The sequence below is a fragment of the Simochromis diagramma genome, unplaced genomic scaffold, assembly GCF_900408965.1.
Source record: "Simochromis diagramma unplaced genomic scaffold, fSimDia1.1 OVJJ01000753.1, whole genome shotgun sequence".
In the NCBI taxonomy this organism is placed as follows: Eukaryota; Metazoa; Chordata; class Actinopteri; order Cichliformes; family Cichlidae; genus Simochromis; species Simochromis diagramma.
The window spans coordinates 21,473,620-21,488,310 of record NW_024387523.1 but is presented as its reverse complement, the minus strand read 5'-3'; the positions used below and the strand labels follow the sequence as shown (position 1 = coordinate 21,488,310).

Below are 14,691 nucleotides of genomic sequence, written 5' to 3'. Positions count from 1 at the left end.
TCCAGAAATATAAGTCTCATAAAGATAAAGAGGACTCTAAATAAGTGACCGTACCCTATTATTAAAATTAAAAGTTGTAATTATTTGTTTCGTGGGGTCCTCTCCTAAACTTCTCCCGAAAAAATGCAGGCATAGTCAGGAAACGTTCAGTGTGTATACTTTATTCTGCTGGCCTCCCAGATGTATTATTTACAAAGAAAATAAACAACTAACTTATTCATCACTAAACAAAAATCTATGTGCAGAACGCAAGAGAATGCTAAAGAATCAATCAGAAAGACACAATTCAGTCACACTATAATGCTAACATGTTTTTTAAATGTATATATTTAACAACATCTGAATAAGGTTTTTTTAAGAGGTTCTATAAAGCTTGTCGTGAGTAATTAATAGTGTTAAATGTAATATATTTTCTCTTACCTTCAAAAGTAAAGGAAGTAGAATGATAGAGCAAGTTGAATTGGTGAGCTACTATTCAAATGCCCTGATGGTGTTAGTGAGGTTTATTTTTGGTTCTAGGAAAGCTGAATTATTTGGGTTGTTCTTAGAATTTAGAAAAGAGGAAAAACCTGTCTCTTAACTGTGCAACAGCCAGTGTAGTATTACCTGGGAGGGTTTATTTATGATCTGTTTAACCCATGAAAACCATACATGGAAGGAAACCATGTATCCATGTCAGATTATTTTTGATATGAGCTTATGAATGTAGTACCATAAATAATGATAAGAAGAAGAAGAAGAATATCACATTGTCATGTCCTTAATAGCACGTAATATCCTTTTTTGCATTTTCCTGTAGAAAAACAACAATCTCATGCTCATGAATCTCATAAAAAAAAAAACACAGAATAGACATTATGAATAAATACAGTCACAATGGTCAAATGTGACTACCTGTGCTTTCACACACACACACAGGTGTACAAACAGGTACTCACAGACACACACTATCTTGGTTGGCTGCTGCCTTTAAGCATCTCATGCGTTGTTGGCTTTGTGTGCCACTCAATAAGATTCAATATTTATTATTTACTGTTACCTATGCTTATGTTGGTTGTTTCTGTAGTTTCCCTTCTGTGCTGTTTTCCTGTTTTGCAAAGCAAATAGATAAGCAGATTTTCAGTGTCTTTTCTCTCTATCCCTCTTTTCCTCTATTTTTCGTTCCCTCTCCTTCTGTTAACTCTCTTCCCAACTTCTCTTTAGTCATATTAGTTCTCTTTTCTGTCCCCGAGTTCTGTCCTTTCTGATTGTAATAACTTCAAATAAAAATAAATTATAAAGAGCAAATAAACTATGACAATCAAGTGGACCAATATAGCAAAAGGTCCACTTGAAAATAATATAAAACTAAAGTAAAACAAAATAAATGAAGACAAAATAAACAGCTGTAGAAAAAAGCAAATAAAACATTAATGCCTTGACAAACTGCTAAAATACACCACATGCAAATACAAACCAGTTCTACACAAGTCTGCACCAGTTCCAGTAAAGACAAGCTTATGCTTGCCACAGTAAAGTAGCAGTGCAAATCCTATTCAAAGCAAAACAAGCAAGCAGAGCATGGCTATCAAAGGTTTCACTGTGAAGCAAGATTCATAAAAAAAAAGTTCTGTGTCACAGAGGTGGCTGCCTTTTTTACAAGGGAGAAGTTGATCATGGTACTGCATGTTAGTGCAGGTCATAATGAAGTCATGAACCAATAATTTTTGATTACACAGGACTCATAAACAAAGGTTAAACTATAAAACAAAATTACTGCAGAATTTAAGGAAGGTATAAAAACAAAGAAACAAAATCAACAAACCTTCAAAGAGGGAAAATGTGAAGGAGGACATGACAAAAGGCAGAGGGAAACTGAAAACTTAAATATAAATAATAAAACTTGAACCAAAGTACAAGAGAAAAAAAACAGAAAAAGTCAGATAGGAAAAGAAACTCAAACTTGACCCTGTAGACTGTGACAGTAATAATGTTTTGCTTTTTTATTTTTTTGAAGAACATGAGTAACAAACAATAACTAAATCAACGTTACAATGCAGGACATGTGATCACTGCACTTTCCTGTTTTTTTGTTATTCATGTTGTGGGTTCAAGGTGATTCTTTTTAATCATGTTTTTGTGTGCTATATCCACACCTGTACTAATCACACCTCTCGACATGGCTCTACTTTTTTTCCCTTAAACCTCCACCCAAGTTCTTAGAACTCTCATCGTACTACACCCTTCTTAGTAGGAGGAACATTTTTAGAAAGTCGCAGAACAGTATGTCAAGTCTTATTATGGGTGTGTGAACATGTTGTTGCAATGAGCATGATTTGTAAATAAATCCATGCTAAGAGTGCCAGTTTAGTTCATGGTGTGAATAGGCAATAAGGCAGAAATGCAGTGTCCCTGGTCCTAGTCCCACTCTGCACCTTGTCCCTAATCCAAGGTAATCCAATTCCTTTTGAGTTATAACATTGACAAGATTCTCAGAAAAACAATAACTGTGATCTTGACCTTGAGGTGAAGCTGAATATTTTTGCTTTGAGATCAACGTCAGCGTAATTTGAACTTGTCTGGGCCGGACCCTATGCCGCCAGAGCCACGACAAAGACTCCGGTAAGGAAAGGGGGGGGGCTTTGTGCGTAATCTGGACCAAAAGCTGGTCTTCTACTGCTCCTCAAATTGATTACACAGAACATCCTATGAATTGTGTCTAAACTGATCACATCTCTGATTTGTTTGATATGTAAGAAAGATTTTGGCAATGAAATGTCTCACGGTGACATCAGCATGACGCATGAGGATGAGACAAAAGTTTCCAGTTCAAGAAGTTTCTGCACCACACCTGACAACATGTCTTTGTGTCATTATGTTCTTAACTTTCTTCCTGTTCCAGTAAAGCAGAAATGCTGACTTGAGACTTGCAAATGCGGAGGTGTCAGATGTGGTATTGTCAAGTGATTCATTTAGACTTTAGATAGCTCACGGAAAGACACATGACGCAGACAGAGCAGACATGGATTAAAACGTAAAGAGAGGAACGACACAGGAGACAGTGATAAGACAGAGACAAGAAAACACGAACTAGAAATAAACTTAAAGGCAAAAAGAACTAAACTCAAGACTAAACAGTAAAACCTGAACTTAAACATCTTAGAAAATGCAGCAAAGGAATCATATTAGTAGTAGTAATAGAAGTAGTAGGGTCTACCTCACAATATGAAGCACTTTGAAGTGACTGTTTAAGTGACTTGGCACTGTATAGATAAAATTAAACTGAATGTAAAACTGAACTGACTGCAAAATAAACGTGGCCCTAAAGGGCATCGATTCACTATTCTTTTTAGTGAGCTCCGATTCCCCTACACAAGTGTCATTACTGAGATCCTACTGAATAAAGTCTGCATTTGGTCTGGTCCTATAAAGAATGACTGTGAGGACGTTCACCTTTCATAAGAACATGCGTGAGCAGGAGAAGAAAGCCATCATCACAGAAGCTTCATCACCAGAATTCATGGAAACAGCTGAAACTGTTGCTTTTTATTAGGGTGTTTCTCTTGTTTTTTGTTTACTGTTTATATCTGTTAAAACAATAACTGGCAGAAGAAATGTAAAGGCTGGATATGACATGCAAGTCGATTTTTCCCTTGGTGCATTGCACGAGAGGTTTTACATCTGATTGCCTCAAGGCCTTATGATATCCTCCACAGATTTATGATCACCTCTTTCATTGAAACTTAAGTGTTTTAATCAACCTTTTTACACCTGTGGTGTTCCCAGTCAAATGTGACCACCATAATGACACCAATGGGTATCCAGACTATATTCATCCATCAGACAGAAAACATCCCCATACACCTCCCCAACTCACTCACACACACATTTCAGACTGAACAATGTCTTTTGCGGGTACACATCTTTTTTCCCACGCTTATGTGCTGATCCTCCTACTTCTATTGTTCATGAGTACTAGGGTTTTGGTTTCTGATTTCTTGTTCTTCTGGGTTGTGATTTGTAGCTCTTAGGTGTAATTCTGCCCTCGTGTTATTCTCTTATTCCCTAGTCAGTCATGTCTCGTGACCCTCCGGTCCCTGTACTGTGTTAGTATTGTCTCTGAGTTCAGTCTGTGGATTTCCTGTTTTACTTTGAAGGTCTTGTCTCATGTTATTGTATTCTGCTTTATGTCCTTATCTTGTCTAGCCCAATGAGTCCCAGGTGTGTGCCCACCTGTTCCTCGTTTCCTCATGTGCCCCCCAGCTTATTTTAGTCCCTGTCAGTTAGTTCTTCTTGTTGCGTTGTTTCTTGTGCATTTGGGTTCTAGCTTTCCAATCTAGGTTTCTGTTTGGCTTGCTTCAAGTTCATGTTTTGCCTCTATGAGTCCTGCGTTTGGGTCCAATCCTGCCTGCCTGTACATGACATCAAGTTCCTGATGAAACAATGTATCATATCTTCACACAGACTAGACAGGTGTCTGTTATGTGAACCCATCTCTTTCCCACGCTTTTATGCCTATCCCCCCATGTGAATCACACCATCCAGAGTAATCAATGTATCATCTTCACACAGACCATATATATAGCTTGGTGTTTGCCTTGCACTCCTTTTACTCTGAGCACAATGAGTAGTACTGACTGTCGAAGAGGTTCTGGTCCGGGTTTTGAAAAAAAAAAAGTGTGACTTCAGTTGTTTGTGCACTAGAGTATCCTGTAGTGTGGAACAGAAAGTATAAAACATTCACCATAAAACTATTCCAATGTATTACTGTTGAAAACCAGTCAAGTGATACCAATAGATTACATATATTTGTACTATAATTTGACTTTAAAAATCCCCATCACTAAAGATATTGTTGTATACCTACACTATTCTAGCTTGATAGCATAAAGCAGACCCGCCCACTAGGGGGGGGCGCAGAGCCATGGCAGGGGGGGCGCGGGATGAAAAGGGGGGGAAAAAAACAAAACGCTTGGACACTGTTAGCACGGGGAGCCTACAGAAACGCAAAGCAGGAGATGAAGCATAGCTGAATATGTTTCCAAACCAACTTCATTCTAAGCCAAAGACTAGAAAATATGGTGAAGCATATCTGCCCTTTGGCTTCACCTGCACAAGTGCCAAGGTAGGTCTCCCTGCAGAATTGGTTTTCCCTTAGTCGGGAGCAGCGCTGGGCTGTTTAAATCACAGACAAACAGTATCCCACATTCGTGATTTTTAGTTCACAAACACGTCTTGTAATGATTAACTACTCCTGACATTTTGCAGATGTTAGCTCTTTATACATTAAAGTTACAGTGGGATACAAATAATATCAGGCTGTTCGTGCCACGATTTGTTCCCCCGGTTAAAATCACAGACAAACAGTATCCCACAGCTGTTTATGTTTTTAAACCTATTTTGCACAGAGAGGCATTTTTTGAAAAATGTATTGATAGCAATGTTGAATATTATTACACAGGAAAAAAACAACTACATGTAGAATAATCACACCGTGATGCCTCTGCCTTTCTAAATGGAGGGACAGTAACTGCGTGTAAAACCTGACGATAGTCAGATTAACAGTATTTTGTCTCTATCTGCCATTCTGCAATTCATCTCATGTAAACAATAACGTGGCGCACAGCATGACGTGAAAAAAGGCACATACCTTTGACCTTGCGTGATGAACTCTGTATTCCTCGTCCACACGTAAACGCAAAAAAGGAGTTTTAAAAAAATCTCAGTTTTCAGTGATTCCAAACGCCGTTTCCGTGTGGACGAAACAGCTGTGTTTTCAAAAATACCTGTGTAGGTGTGGACGTAGCGTAAAAGAGTTAGTAGTTTATTTTCTTACTACCTGTAATTTATTGCAGATTACTTGTATTTGCTTAATTGTTTACTAAATGTTTGAGGTGTGAAATAAACCGCAATGGAGCAAAATATGGGTGTGTGTGGTTGGAGGATGTGTGCGTGCGTGGGTGCGCAACATTTTTCTTGTAAAACAAAGGGGGGCGCAGCAAAAAAAGTTTGAGAACCACTGGCATAAAGCATGATAGTGTAGTATCACATCATAGTCACAGTGACATGCTAGTGGTGTAGTAGAATGTTATGTAGAAAGTTCTGTATGAAAGCAAGATGCCCAAGGGCTTAGCATGGTTTTCTGTTGCGTTTGAGTGTGCGTGCTTACCAGTGTTGGGACTAACGCATTATTAAGTAACGCGTTACAGTAACTACGTTATTATTGTGGTAACGAGCACGGTAACTAGTTATTATGCCAAAACCGGGAACGCGTTACTTGTTACTGGGATTTAGATAGGCTCGTTATTCGTTACTTCGTGTGGCGGCTATCGCGGAGCTTCCACAGATTCAATAACATTAGCAAGTGGTGGAAGCCAGCAGGTGGATGAAGGAAAAGGGAGGCAAGAGGAGAGACCGGAAGCGGCCGCCGGTCCGAGTGTCAGGTGAACTGAACTTCAGGTAAGAAGTTATAACCTGCAGTCCATCTGGGTCAGATATGAACCAAGTTTAGGTGGAGTTTATTTTCGTTATGCTGACTTTTTCGTACTGCGTGCTAGCTAGCATGACAGAGTTTCTATACACCTGGATGGTGCTATGTTACTGATGTTGAACTTTATTTTGTTCATAAGGTTAATTATTAGAGTTGCCAACGTCCCGTAAAAAACAGAATCGTCTCGTATTCAGAGAAAATATTACGTGTTTCGTATTGAGGTGAAAAGGAACACAGTTTGTCCCGTACTTCAGCTACAATGGAAAAGACACAAAGCTGGAGTTATTCTGTGTTTACGCTGCACAGCTGCCTCTTCTTCTCTCATCCTCTCACCATCCTTCTCCTGTTTCAACTTCAATCATGAAACTGATCAATGATCAGCTGATCGGCTTTTCTCTCTTGTTTATTTATCGCCCACTTTGCGCCAGAAAGAGGAAACCAGCGAATGTCACGCTAAACAACAGCAGCACGTTTAAACTTGATCAGCTGTTGTTAGAATTTATTTAATATTAATTTCTAGTATCAGCTGATGTTTGCTGGAGCCACAGCTGTAAACCTGCTGGTCATGATATGGTTTGGTTATCTGGTGAGAGGGAAACATGAAGATGAAACCAGGAGATGTCCTTACTGAATCATCAGAGCTGTGATGGAGAAACAGGTTTACCTTTTAGTTAACATGAATGAGTTGAAGGGAAGTTATGAACTGTTTCTGAGAGACAAATAACACCAGGATCCTTTTCTAAGTAGCTGACAGCTGGTAACTGTGCAGGGGCGGATCTAGCAAAGTGTTGCCAGGGGGCCAGGTAGGGCATTAACAGGGAGAGGGGGGCACAAGGAAATACTTTCTTATTCTCATTTTAAATGTCTCACTTTTAAAAAAATAATTATCTGAGTCTTACAACAAACAATTGATAGATTGATACATATATACCATCAGAACAGTGTACATCACTGTCACAACAGTATTTATTTTCATTCAAAGGCTTTATGATTTTTCCTATAATGGTGGGCCGGTCTCTAGTCAAAATGCCCGGGATGATTTTTTTGTCCCAGTCCAGCTCTGTAAGCAGCTCATCTGCAGTCTGGTGTTACCTACATCTTCCTATTCGGAAGGCAGAATTTCCGAGTTCTGAGTACAATCGAAAGCACCACGACTGCAGTTTTTGTGTTGGATGTAAAAAGCAGGCTAGGATAGAATCAGGTGTGGGATTTCTCTCGTGGAAATGTGCACATTATTTTTTCCTTTCTATTGGTAGGTGGCACAGTGCACTTGTGGCAAGTAAGCAAGCTAGAAGACTGGCAATCTTGCTGGGTATCCAGTTACGGAAGCAACACATTAACAAGAGAATTCTGAGTAAAACCAAAGTTACTTTCCCTAGTAACTAGTTACTCTGAAAGTAACGAGTAACTTGAAGTAACTGAGTTACTTTTGATAGAAGTAACTAGTAATGTAACTAAGTTACTAATTTAAAGTAACTTACCCAACACTGGTGCTTACAGCAACACCTCAGAGGAGAGAACTTTTTAAATTAGTTAACTGACTTGCAACTTAACTTGTATCACTAGTGATCATTTTGGTGTCATATTTTGACTACAGTAAGAGATCATTTAAAGGTTTAGGTTCTTCTTTTCAGTGTATTAGCAACTCTTAAAAAAATGAAAATGCAAAGCCTGTTGCTGTGATGTTCCACCCTGATCTTCATCGTAGAAATACTACCTCACCAGGCTTTCACTATGCCAACAGGTTGTCAAGGTTCTGGCTGAAAACACCTCCATGCTTTGAGGTTCTGTGCTACAGAGCTGGTTGAGGTGTTTACAGACGTTTTTAATTTGTCCCTCACCCAGTCAGCTGTACCCACATGCTTCAGGTCCACCGCCATAGTGCACCTCCCAAAGAAAAACAACATAACCGGTTTGAATGACTACTACCCCATCGCGCTCACTCCAACTGTAATGAAGTGTTTTGAGAGCATAGTCATAGTCGTTTTGAGAGGATAGTCATGTCCCATGTCAAAAAAGCCATCCCGGACACATTAGATCCTCGAATGCTGATTATAGACAGTTCAGCATTCAAGAAGCACCTTGAGGCGACCTTTGTTGTGATTTGGCGCTATATAAATAAAACTGAATTGAATTGAAACTTGAAAAGAACTTTTTCCACGATTAGGAAAGCTGCTTGCGCTTTCTTCTGCAGTGCCCAAAAGTGATAATTACAAATACCAACTGTGTAATTTTCCCAGTCTTTCCAGTTTGGGCATGTTTGTCTTGCTTTGTTACACCTACTCATTTTCGCATTTCAGCTGCAGCATTCAAAGTATGTTTCAATGTGTTATCATTCTGAGTCAGTGCTTCTCATTACTTTTAACCTTTTGACGTCATTAAACATACCATTCAACAGATCAAAAATATGTCATTCTTGTAGAAGACGTAAGCACAGAGGTAAGAGGTAAAAAAGTGTGAATCCATTTAAGGTCTTTCAACAAAGCAACACAGGAAATAATGTAACTGTAGTTTTAAAAAATGTATAAACCAGTTCTTCTCTGGATGAAACCTGCATGCTCAACAAGCCCTAACACAGTCCTGATCAGTTTTAGCTTAGTTTTGTTTTGTACAGTAGTTTTCACTCCCAAAATGTAGTGATGCATGTCTGCCTCTCAAACATTTTTAGATGTGTTCCTTTGATAGTAGAAACTCCCTCATCAAGCTGACTGATTTCGAACCATTAATTTGCATTGCTGCAAGTAGAATATAAAGTCATTATTGAACACAGTGTTCTTGTTTGCCAAATGTAATAACACGAGTGACTATATTACAAATACCCATCCGTGCATTTTCTGGTCTTTCCGGTTTTTTGTTTTTTGTTTTGTTGTTCTCTCTCTCTCTCTCTTTTTTCCATGTGCATGTTCTCACAAAGACTGCTGAACCCTGCCCTTAACTACAGCCTTAAAAATCCTCTTTCGGTGTGTGATCTTGAATCAATACGTGTACTTGTTTAAACCGAGGAATTCTGAGATGATGGCTGTCAACACACAGCCAAAAAAGGCGTGCTACTACTTTGTGGGGGATGAAGCACACAGGTGAATCATGCAAGGACATTTGTTTGCAGCTAAACTCCATGCCAGCTACAGAGCTAACTTGGCAGGGCATTTTTAAGGAGATTGTACACTTGTAAATGTACCCATGGATATTGACCCTATTATATTATCTTCTAGGTTACTTGGGGGATTCTGTTGGTGTCCTGTAGTGTGATGAGAATATTAGGTAATACATTATAACACAGCTGTAACTAAGTGTATTTTCAATGTCATTTATATCAAATTTACATTGTAATTGTATTTAAAAGTATATTCACTAGAAAAAGTGGTTGACAAGTCAGGTTTTTACAGGGAAAAAAGAAATACTACCTCACCAGGCCTTCACTATACCTACAGGTTGTCAAAGTACAACAGTGTTGTAAAAGAGCTGCAAACCAAGTATGATACATTCTTGGTCCATCAAATATAGCTGAACAGCACAACAGCAACTGTGCTTTACTTATGGTTAACTTCTGCCACCTACAGTTTTTTATGAGCATTGCATGTGCATTTGGAGCAATGTAAATGTATTTACGTCAAAGAACGTAACTTAGAACTGCAGTAATGCAAAAGCCTTTGTGGACTGGACAGAAGAGAGGCAAATGGGATACCTGAGGGGGGGGGAAAGGATTGAACCATGTAAGAGAGTGAGTATGAGTGATCAACAATACAGTATCACACCCATTAAGTTTGCTCTTTAGCTAGACTTTAAGTCTAGCTGTAACAGGTCTAAAATTAAGATTTCGACTCACTTTCTATTCTCAGCCTTTGGATGTCAATATCTGTTGATCTGTTGTCACTATGTTTGAAATCTGCCAATATTTTCATTATAGCTTGCACTATTTGAACATGTTGTGCTTAAAACTACTCTTATAGCAACATATTTAATATACTGTGGTAACCAGGAAAAGGAAACAGCCAAGTTATCATTATCGTCACCATTGAGTTGTAGAATTAGACTGCTGATTGAATAGAAGCACAAACCTGACATCTAGTGGTGAACACAGTTACAGTGCATGACACCATGTACTAAAAGGTCAATCGTCATTAGATTCCTCATGTTGTTTTTCCTTACAAACACGCTGATCATTTTTATTCTCTTGTACAAGTATGAAATGCTGCAGCAGTGGTCTCAAAAGTAATTTATTTTGATTTTTTTTTTTAACAGCAATGTAAATTTTTATGTGAGGGGGGGAAAAAGGGAGTCTTAAATGTTTTACTGCTCTTTAACATGACAGATAATGAAGTTTTGCCACAAAAGCACATATACAGTACTAAAATATTGTCCAACACAAGGATGGTGTGACAGAGCAACACTAAGCTGTATGAAAAACTCATGTTTTACAAATCACTGTACCCAATGCATCAGCTGATTTAACTGAGATATAGATATCCATATAGATAGATATCTATATATCTTGTTTGTTTGTTTGTTTGGTTTCTGTTTTTTTTGTTTTTTCAGTAGAGATGGTCACTGCCCTCTTTTTAAGATTGGAGAACAGTAGGTGGACAGATCAATTTTGACTTCTAACAGCATACTTTCAAAATACAGAGCCAATCAAATCAAACTGGAGATAGAAAACTAAAACAATGATCAAGATGTGTTCTGAAGTTAAATACTGAGCGGTTAGTATTAATGTAGCGACCATCCAGTTTCCCCTTTACCTGAAAGAAAGGGCAAATCATAACATACCACTGTGCCACAATTAGGGATGGGTACCGGTATACGTATAGCATTTTGTTAAAAGCCGAGAAATGCACCGTATTTGATAGGTCTGTGAAGGTTCTCAGTCATCCAGGTCATCGTAGTCAAAGGAGCTTGCAAAGAAAAGCGTCTGGAGTTCTTTAAGTTGCTTGAAGACGTTTCACCTCTCATCTGAGAAGCTTCTTCAGTTCTAAGGTCAAATGGTGGAGAGTCCCAGATTTCTGGGACTCCCCACCATTTGACAGACGCTTTTCTTTGCAAGCTCCTTTGACACCGTATTTGATACCTTGCTGCGAGACCTCACACCGAGCACATCTACTGCGGGTGTGGTGCCTGTTATCGGACCCGGAGTTAGCAACATCCCCCAAGAAACCGAAGACGAGAGTCCTGGCCCCTAGCCCTGCCCATGATTATATGGAAGTATGGTGATTATTTATATGATTATTTATATTGTTTATTATATAATTTTATGATATTCATAAAAATTATGACTGTCGTAAACCTTTATTACTTCCTTTATTACTTCTTCTGTCATACAGCATTTGACGATGGGTCATAAATCACTGGTTTGATACAAAGTACCTATTATCCCTCCAATTGGATACTTCCAATAGGGTTAAAATCTGGGAATCTCCACCAGTTGCTCTTAGAACTGAAGAAGCTTCTCAGATGAGTGGTGAAACTTCTTTTTTTTTCTTTTGTCATTTTAAAGATATCTATATAAGTAATTGTATTTTACAATTCTTCAGCCAGTTAGAAGGCAAGGCAAGGCAAATTTATTTGTATAGCACAATTCAACAACAAGGTGATTCAAAGTGCTTTACAGAGACATTAGAAACAAAAACAAATAAAAAGTATGATTTAAAATTGATTAAAACAAGCAAACAAACAAACTAACGAAACACACACATTTCACACCTGTTCGCGCGATCTGAACCCTTATCGTAAGGGGAGCTACCAGTCCTTCTGTGGACGAGCTACTTTCTATTTTAAATTCCCTGAATTTAAAATACTCTCTAGACCCAGACTAGACCCAGTTGGGGAGCTACCCAGAGCTCTAACCCACTTAACAAACAAACAAACAAACAAAACAGTATGTAAAATCAAAACAGATAAAATCAGAACAGTAGATAAAATCAGTAGTTAATGTAAGTTTTGAAATTTAAGCTTAAAAGTGTGGATTTGGTGCTTTATTCAAATGCAGCTGAGAATAGGTGAGTCTTCAACCTGGATTTAAATAAACTGAGTGTTTCAGCTGATCTGAGGCTTTCTGGGAGTTTGTTCCAGATATAAGGAGCATAAAAGCTGAATGCAGTTAGAAATACGAGTTGTAAGGATAAAGAGTTGAGTAAACATAAAATAAAAAAAGATAAGTATAAAACAAGGTTTTTTAAATTATCTAATCCATAGCTAAACTATGGAGGAATATTTGTGTTGGTTTTTTGGGTGGAGGTAGCACAGACTTGAATATACTGCTCTTGCTGTACCAGTAAACACAGGTGTCATAAAATAAACAAGGGATGGGCAGTTAAAATAACTTTAACATGGCCACAGTGGGACAAAGGTTTATTGTAATATGTTTTCATTATTTACCTTCCACCAGTTGAAATCTTCCTCCGAGGGTTTATGTTTCTGTGACATTAAAGGTTTAGGAGATTCACTAATGATGTCATTAAACCAAGGATCACTGTCTGTTAGACATTTGTGACAGGCACAAAGTCTTGACTCCTGATGACAGAAGGTATATCCAGATAAATTCCATAAAAGGATGGAGACCAAAACAATTGCTGTGATATTCAGTAGTGGGGAAATGTGCACTCTGAATTTTCCCCTTTTGAAATACATCTTGATGGAGTTCCAATCTGTGAACAAATACAATGTGAGTGAATGTGAAAATTAGCACTAAGCCTTTAAGAAAACAGTAACAGAAATGATAACTCTTTAATTAAAATTATTTATAGTTTGCAACATATTAAGAGCACTGCACTGGAAGGCAGAAAAATCAGATAAACATAGAAGGTTTAATGTCCTCTTGTATTTATGGTATTTGCACAGATAGCATTTACCAGCATAAACCAGCTGCTACTGCTGAGCACATCACGGTGTGTTGCCTAAAGTTGAATCAAATAGCATGACAGCCAACAGAAAGGAAAACACAGAACTTAAAATACTTTCAGAGTCTGTCGGTTGGTGTATTTGCATGAATTACTTATGCCATTGTGGTATTATCTCTATTGCTGATGAATATATATATATAGACACACACAAACACACACATATAGTGAGAGAAAAATACATTTGGGAAACTTAATGACTGGAGGTTCAGTACAGATTAGTGTGAGATGAGACAGAGTGTAAATTATAATGTGTCTTACCAGCAAAAAGATGAAATTACAAAAGCAGGAATATGAGTCAAGAAGAACCTGTATGATACATCTATCAAGCTATCTATGTAGCTATCAACAAAAGAGGAACTTTTCAAAAGGAGAGGGAGGGAGGGGTTATGGACTATGTGCAAACAGTTATTGGGGTTGTGTCTGACTTGTGAATTGCCACACACTAGAGGATCTTTCTCATTAGCTGAAAATAATTCCACCCTCATATATGGTCATATCTCTAACAAACTCTAACTAAAAAAAAACCTATACAACATTGTGGGTTAAAAATATGCAAAAAACACTGAAAATTCAATGACGCTAAAAGAATGCATATGACCAAGTCAAAAAGTAAGAGAAGCTGTATAAATAAAGCTACCACTTTCTGCCAAAACAGCTAAAAGTAAGTAGAGAATGTTATAAACAAACCATAGTCTTTAATCTAGAGCATAACAGATAAATATTCAATTACACTACTCGTAAAAAAGAAAAGAAAGACAAAGTTAGTACAAAAATAGTGATCCTTTGTCGCACCTCAGCCGCTGTCTTAAGTTGAAGCTTTCGAGATGAAAATATTGGCATAAAGTACACATTATGATATTTGCTGTTGGCTGATGCTGATCACTAGTGTGATAACTGTGTGAGTTATCTCAGGCTTGCAGAATATACATGACATTTAATGTTAATTTTATAGATATCAGAGGAGCATTTTATTGATATTTGTATATATATTTGACCATTTCAGCCCTTTGGTACTCCTTCCATTATAGCAGTTAGAGTAAATCATTTAAAGTGCCATTGGATTGGCCTTGGATGTGTACATTAATTCCCTCTAAAGAAATCTCAGATTTTTAATTTTAAACTTGACAGAGTTTATACATTTTGCAATAGGGTATTATTTTTGTCAATTCTACTTTGTTTACTTGTTGAGTCACTGGATATAAGCTGCTTAGGTGAGGTCTTTATTTTTACAATCATCATCAATCTAATGGCAGCAGCTGTGCTTTGAGGAAAAGAATGTTGACAGAGAAGGTGTGGACGCAACATAAGGTTGTCAGCACATGAACT

General features: G+C 37.8%; 1 protein-coding gene across 5 annotated transcripts in view; it reads right to left on the bottom strand.

The window, feature by feature from the left end:
• LOC120727019 (CMP-N-acetylneuraminate-beta-galactosamide-alpha-2,3-sialyltransferase 1-like) overlaps window positions 1-13,830 on the bottom strand; it is a 46,522-nt gene extending 32,692 nt beyond the window's left edge. The window contains exons 1-2 of one of the 5 annotated variants that reach the window (XM_040021137.1): window positions 13,809-13,830; window positions 12,842-13,110 (exon numbers count right to left, since the gene is read on the bottom strand). In XM_040021137.1, coding sequence (XP_039877071.1) covers window positions 12,842-13,093 — 252 coding nt within the window. In that variant the 5' untranslated portion in view covers window positions 13,094-13,110; window positions 13,809-13,830. Of the gene's footprint in view, window positions 1-420; window positions 1,304-12,841; window positions 13,111-13,623; window positions 13,773-13,808 lie in introns of those variants that run through there. The other 4 variants (XM_040021136.1, XR_005694414.1, XM_040021138.1 and 1 more) reach the window with 4 other exon arrangements.
• Window positions 13,831-14,691: the final 861 nt, after the last annotated feature.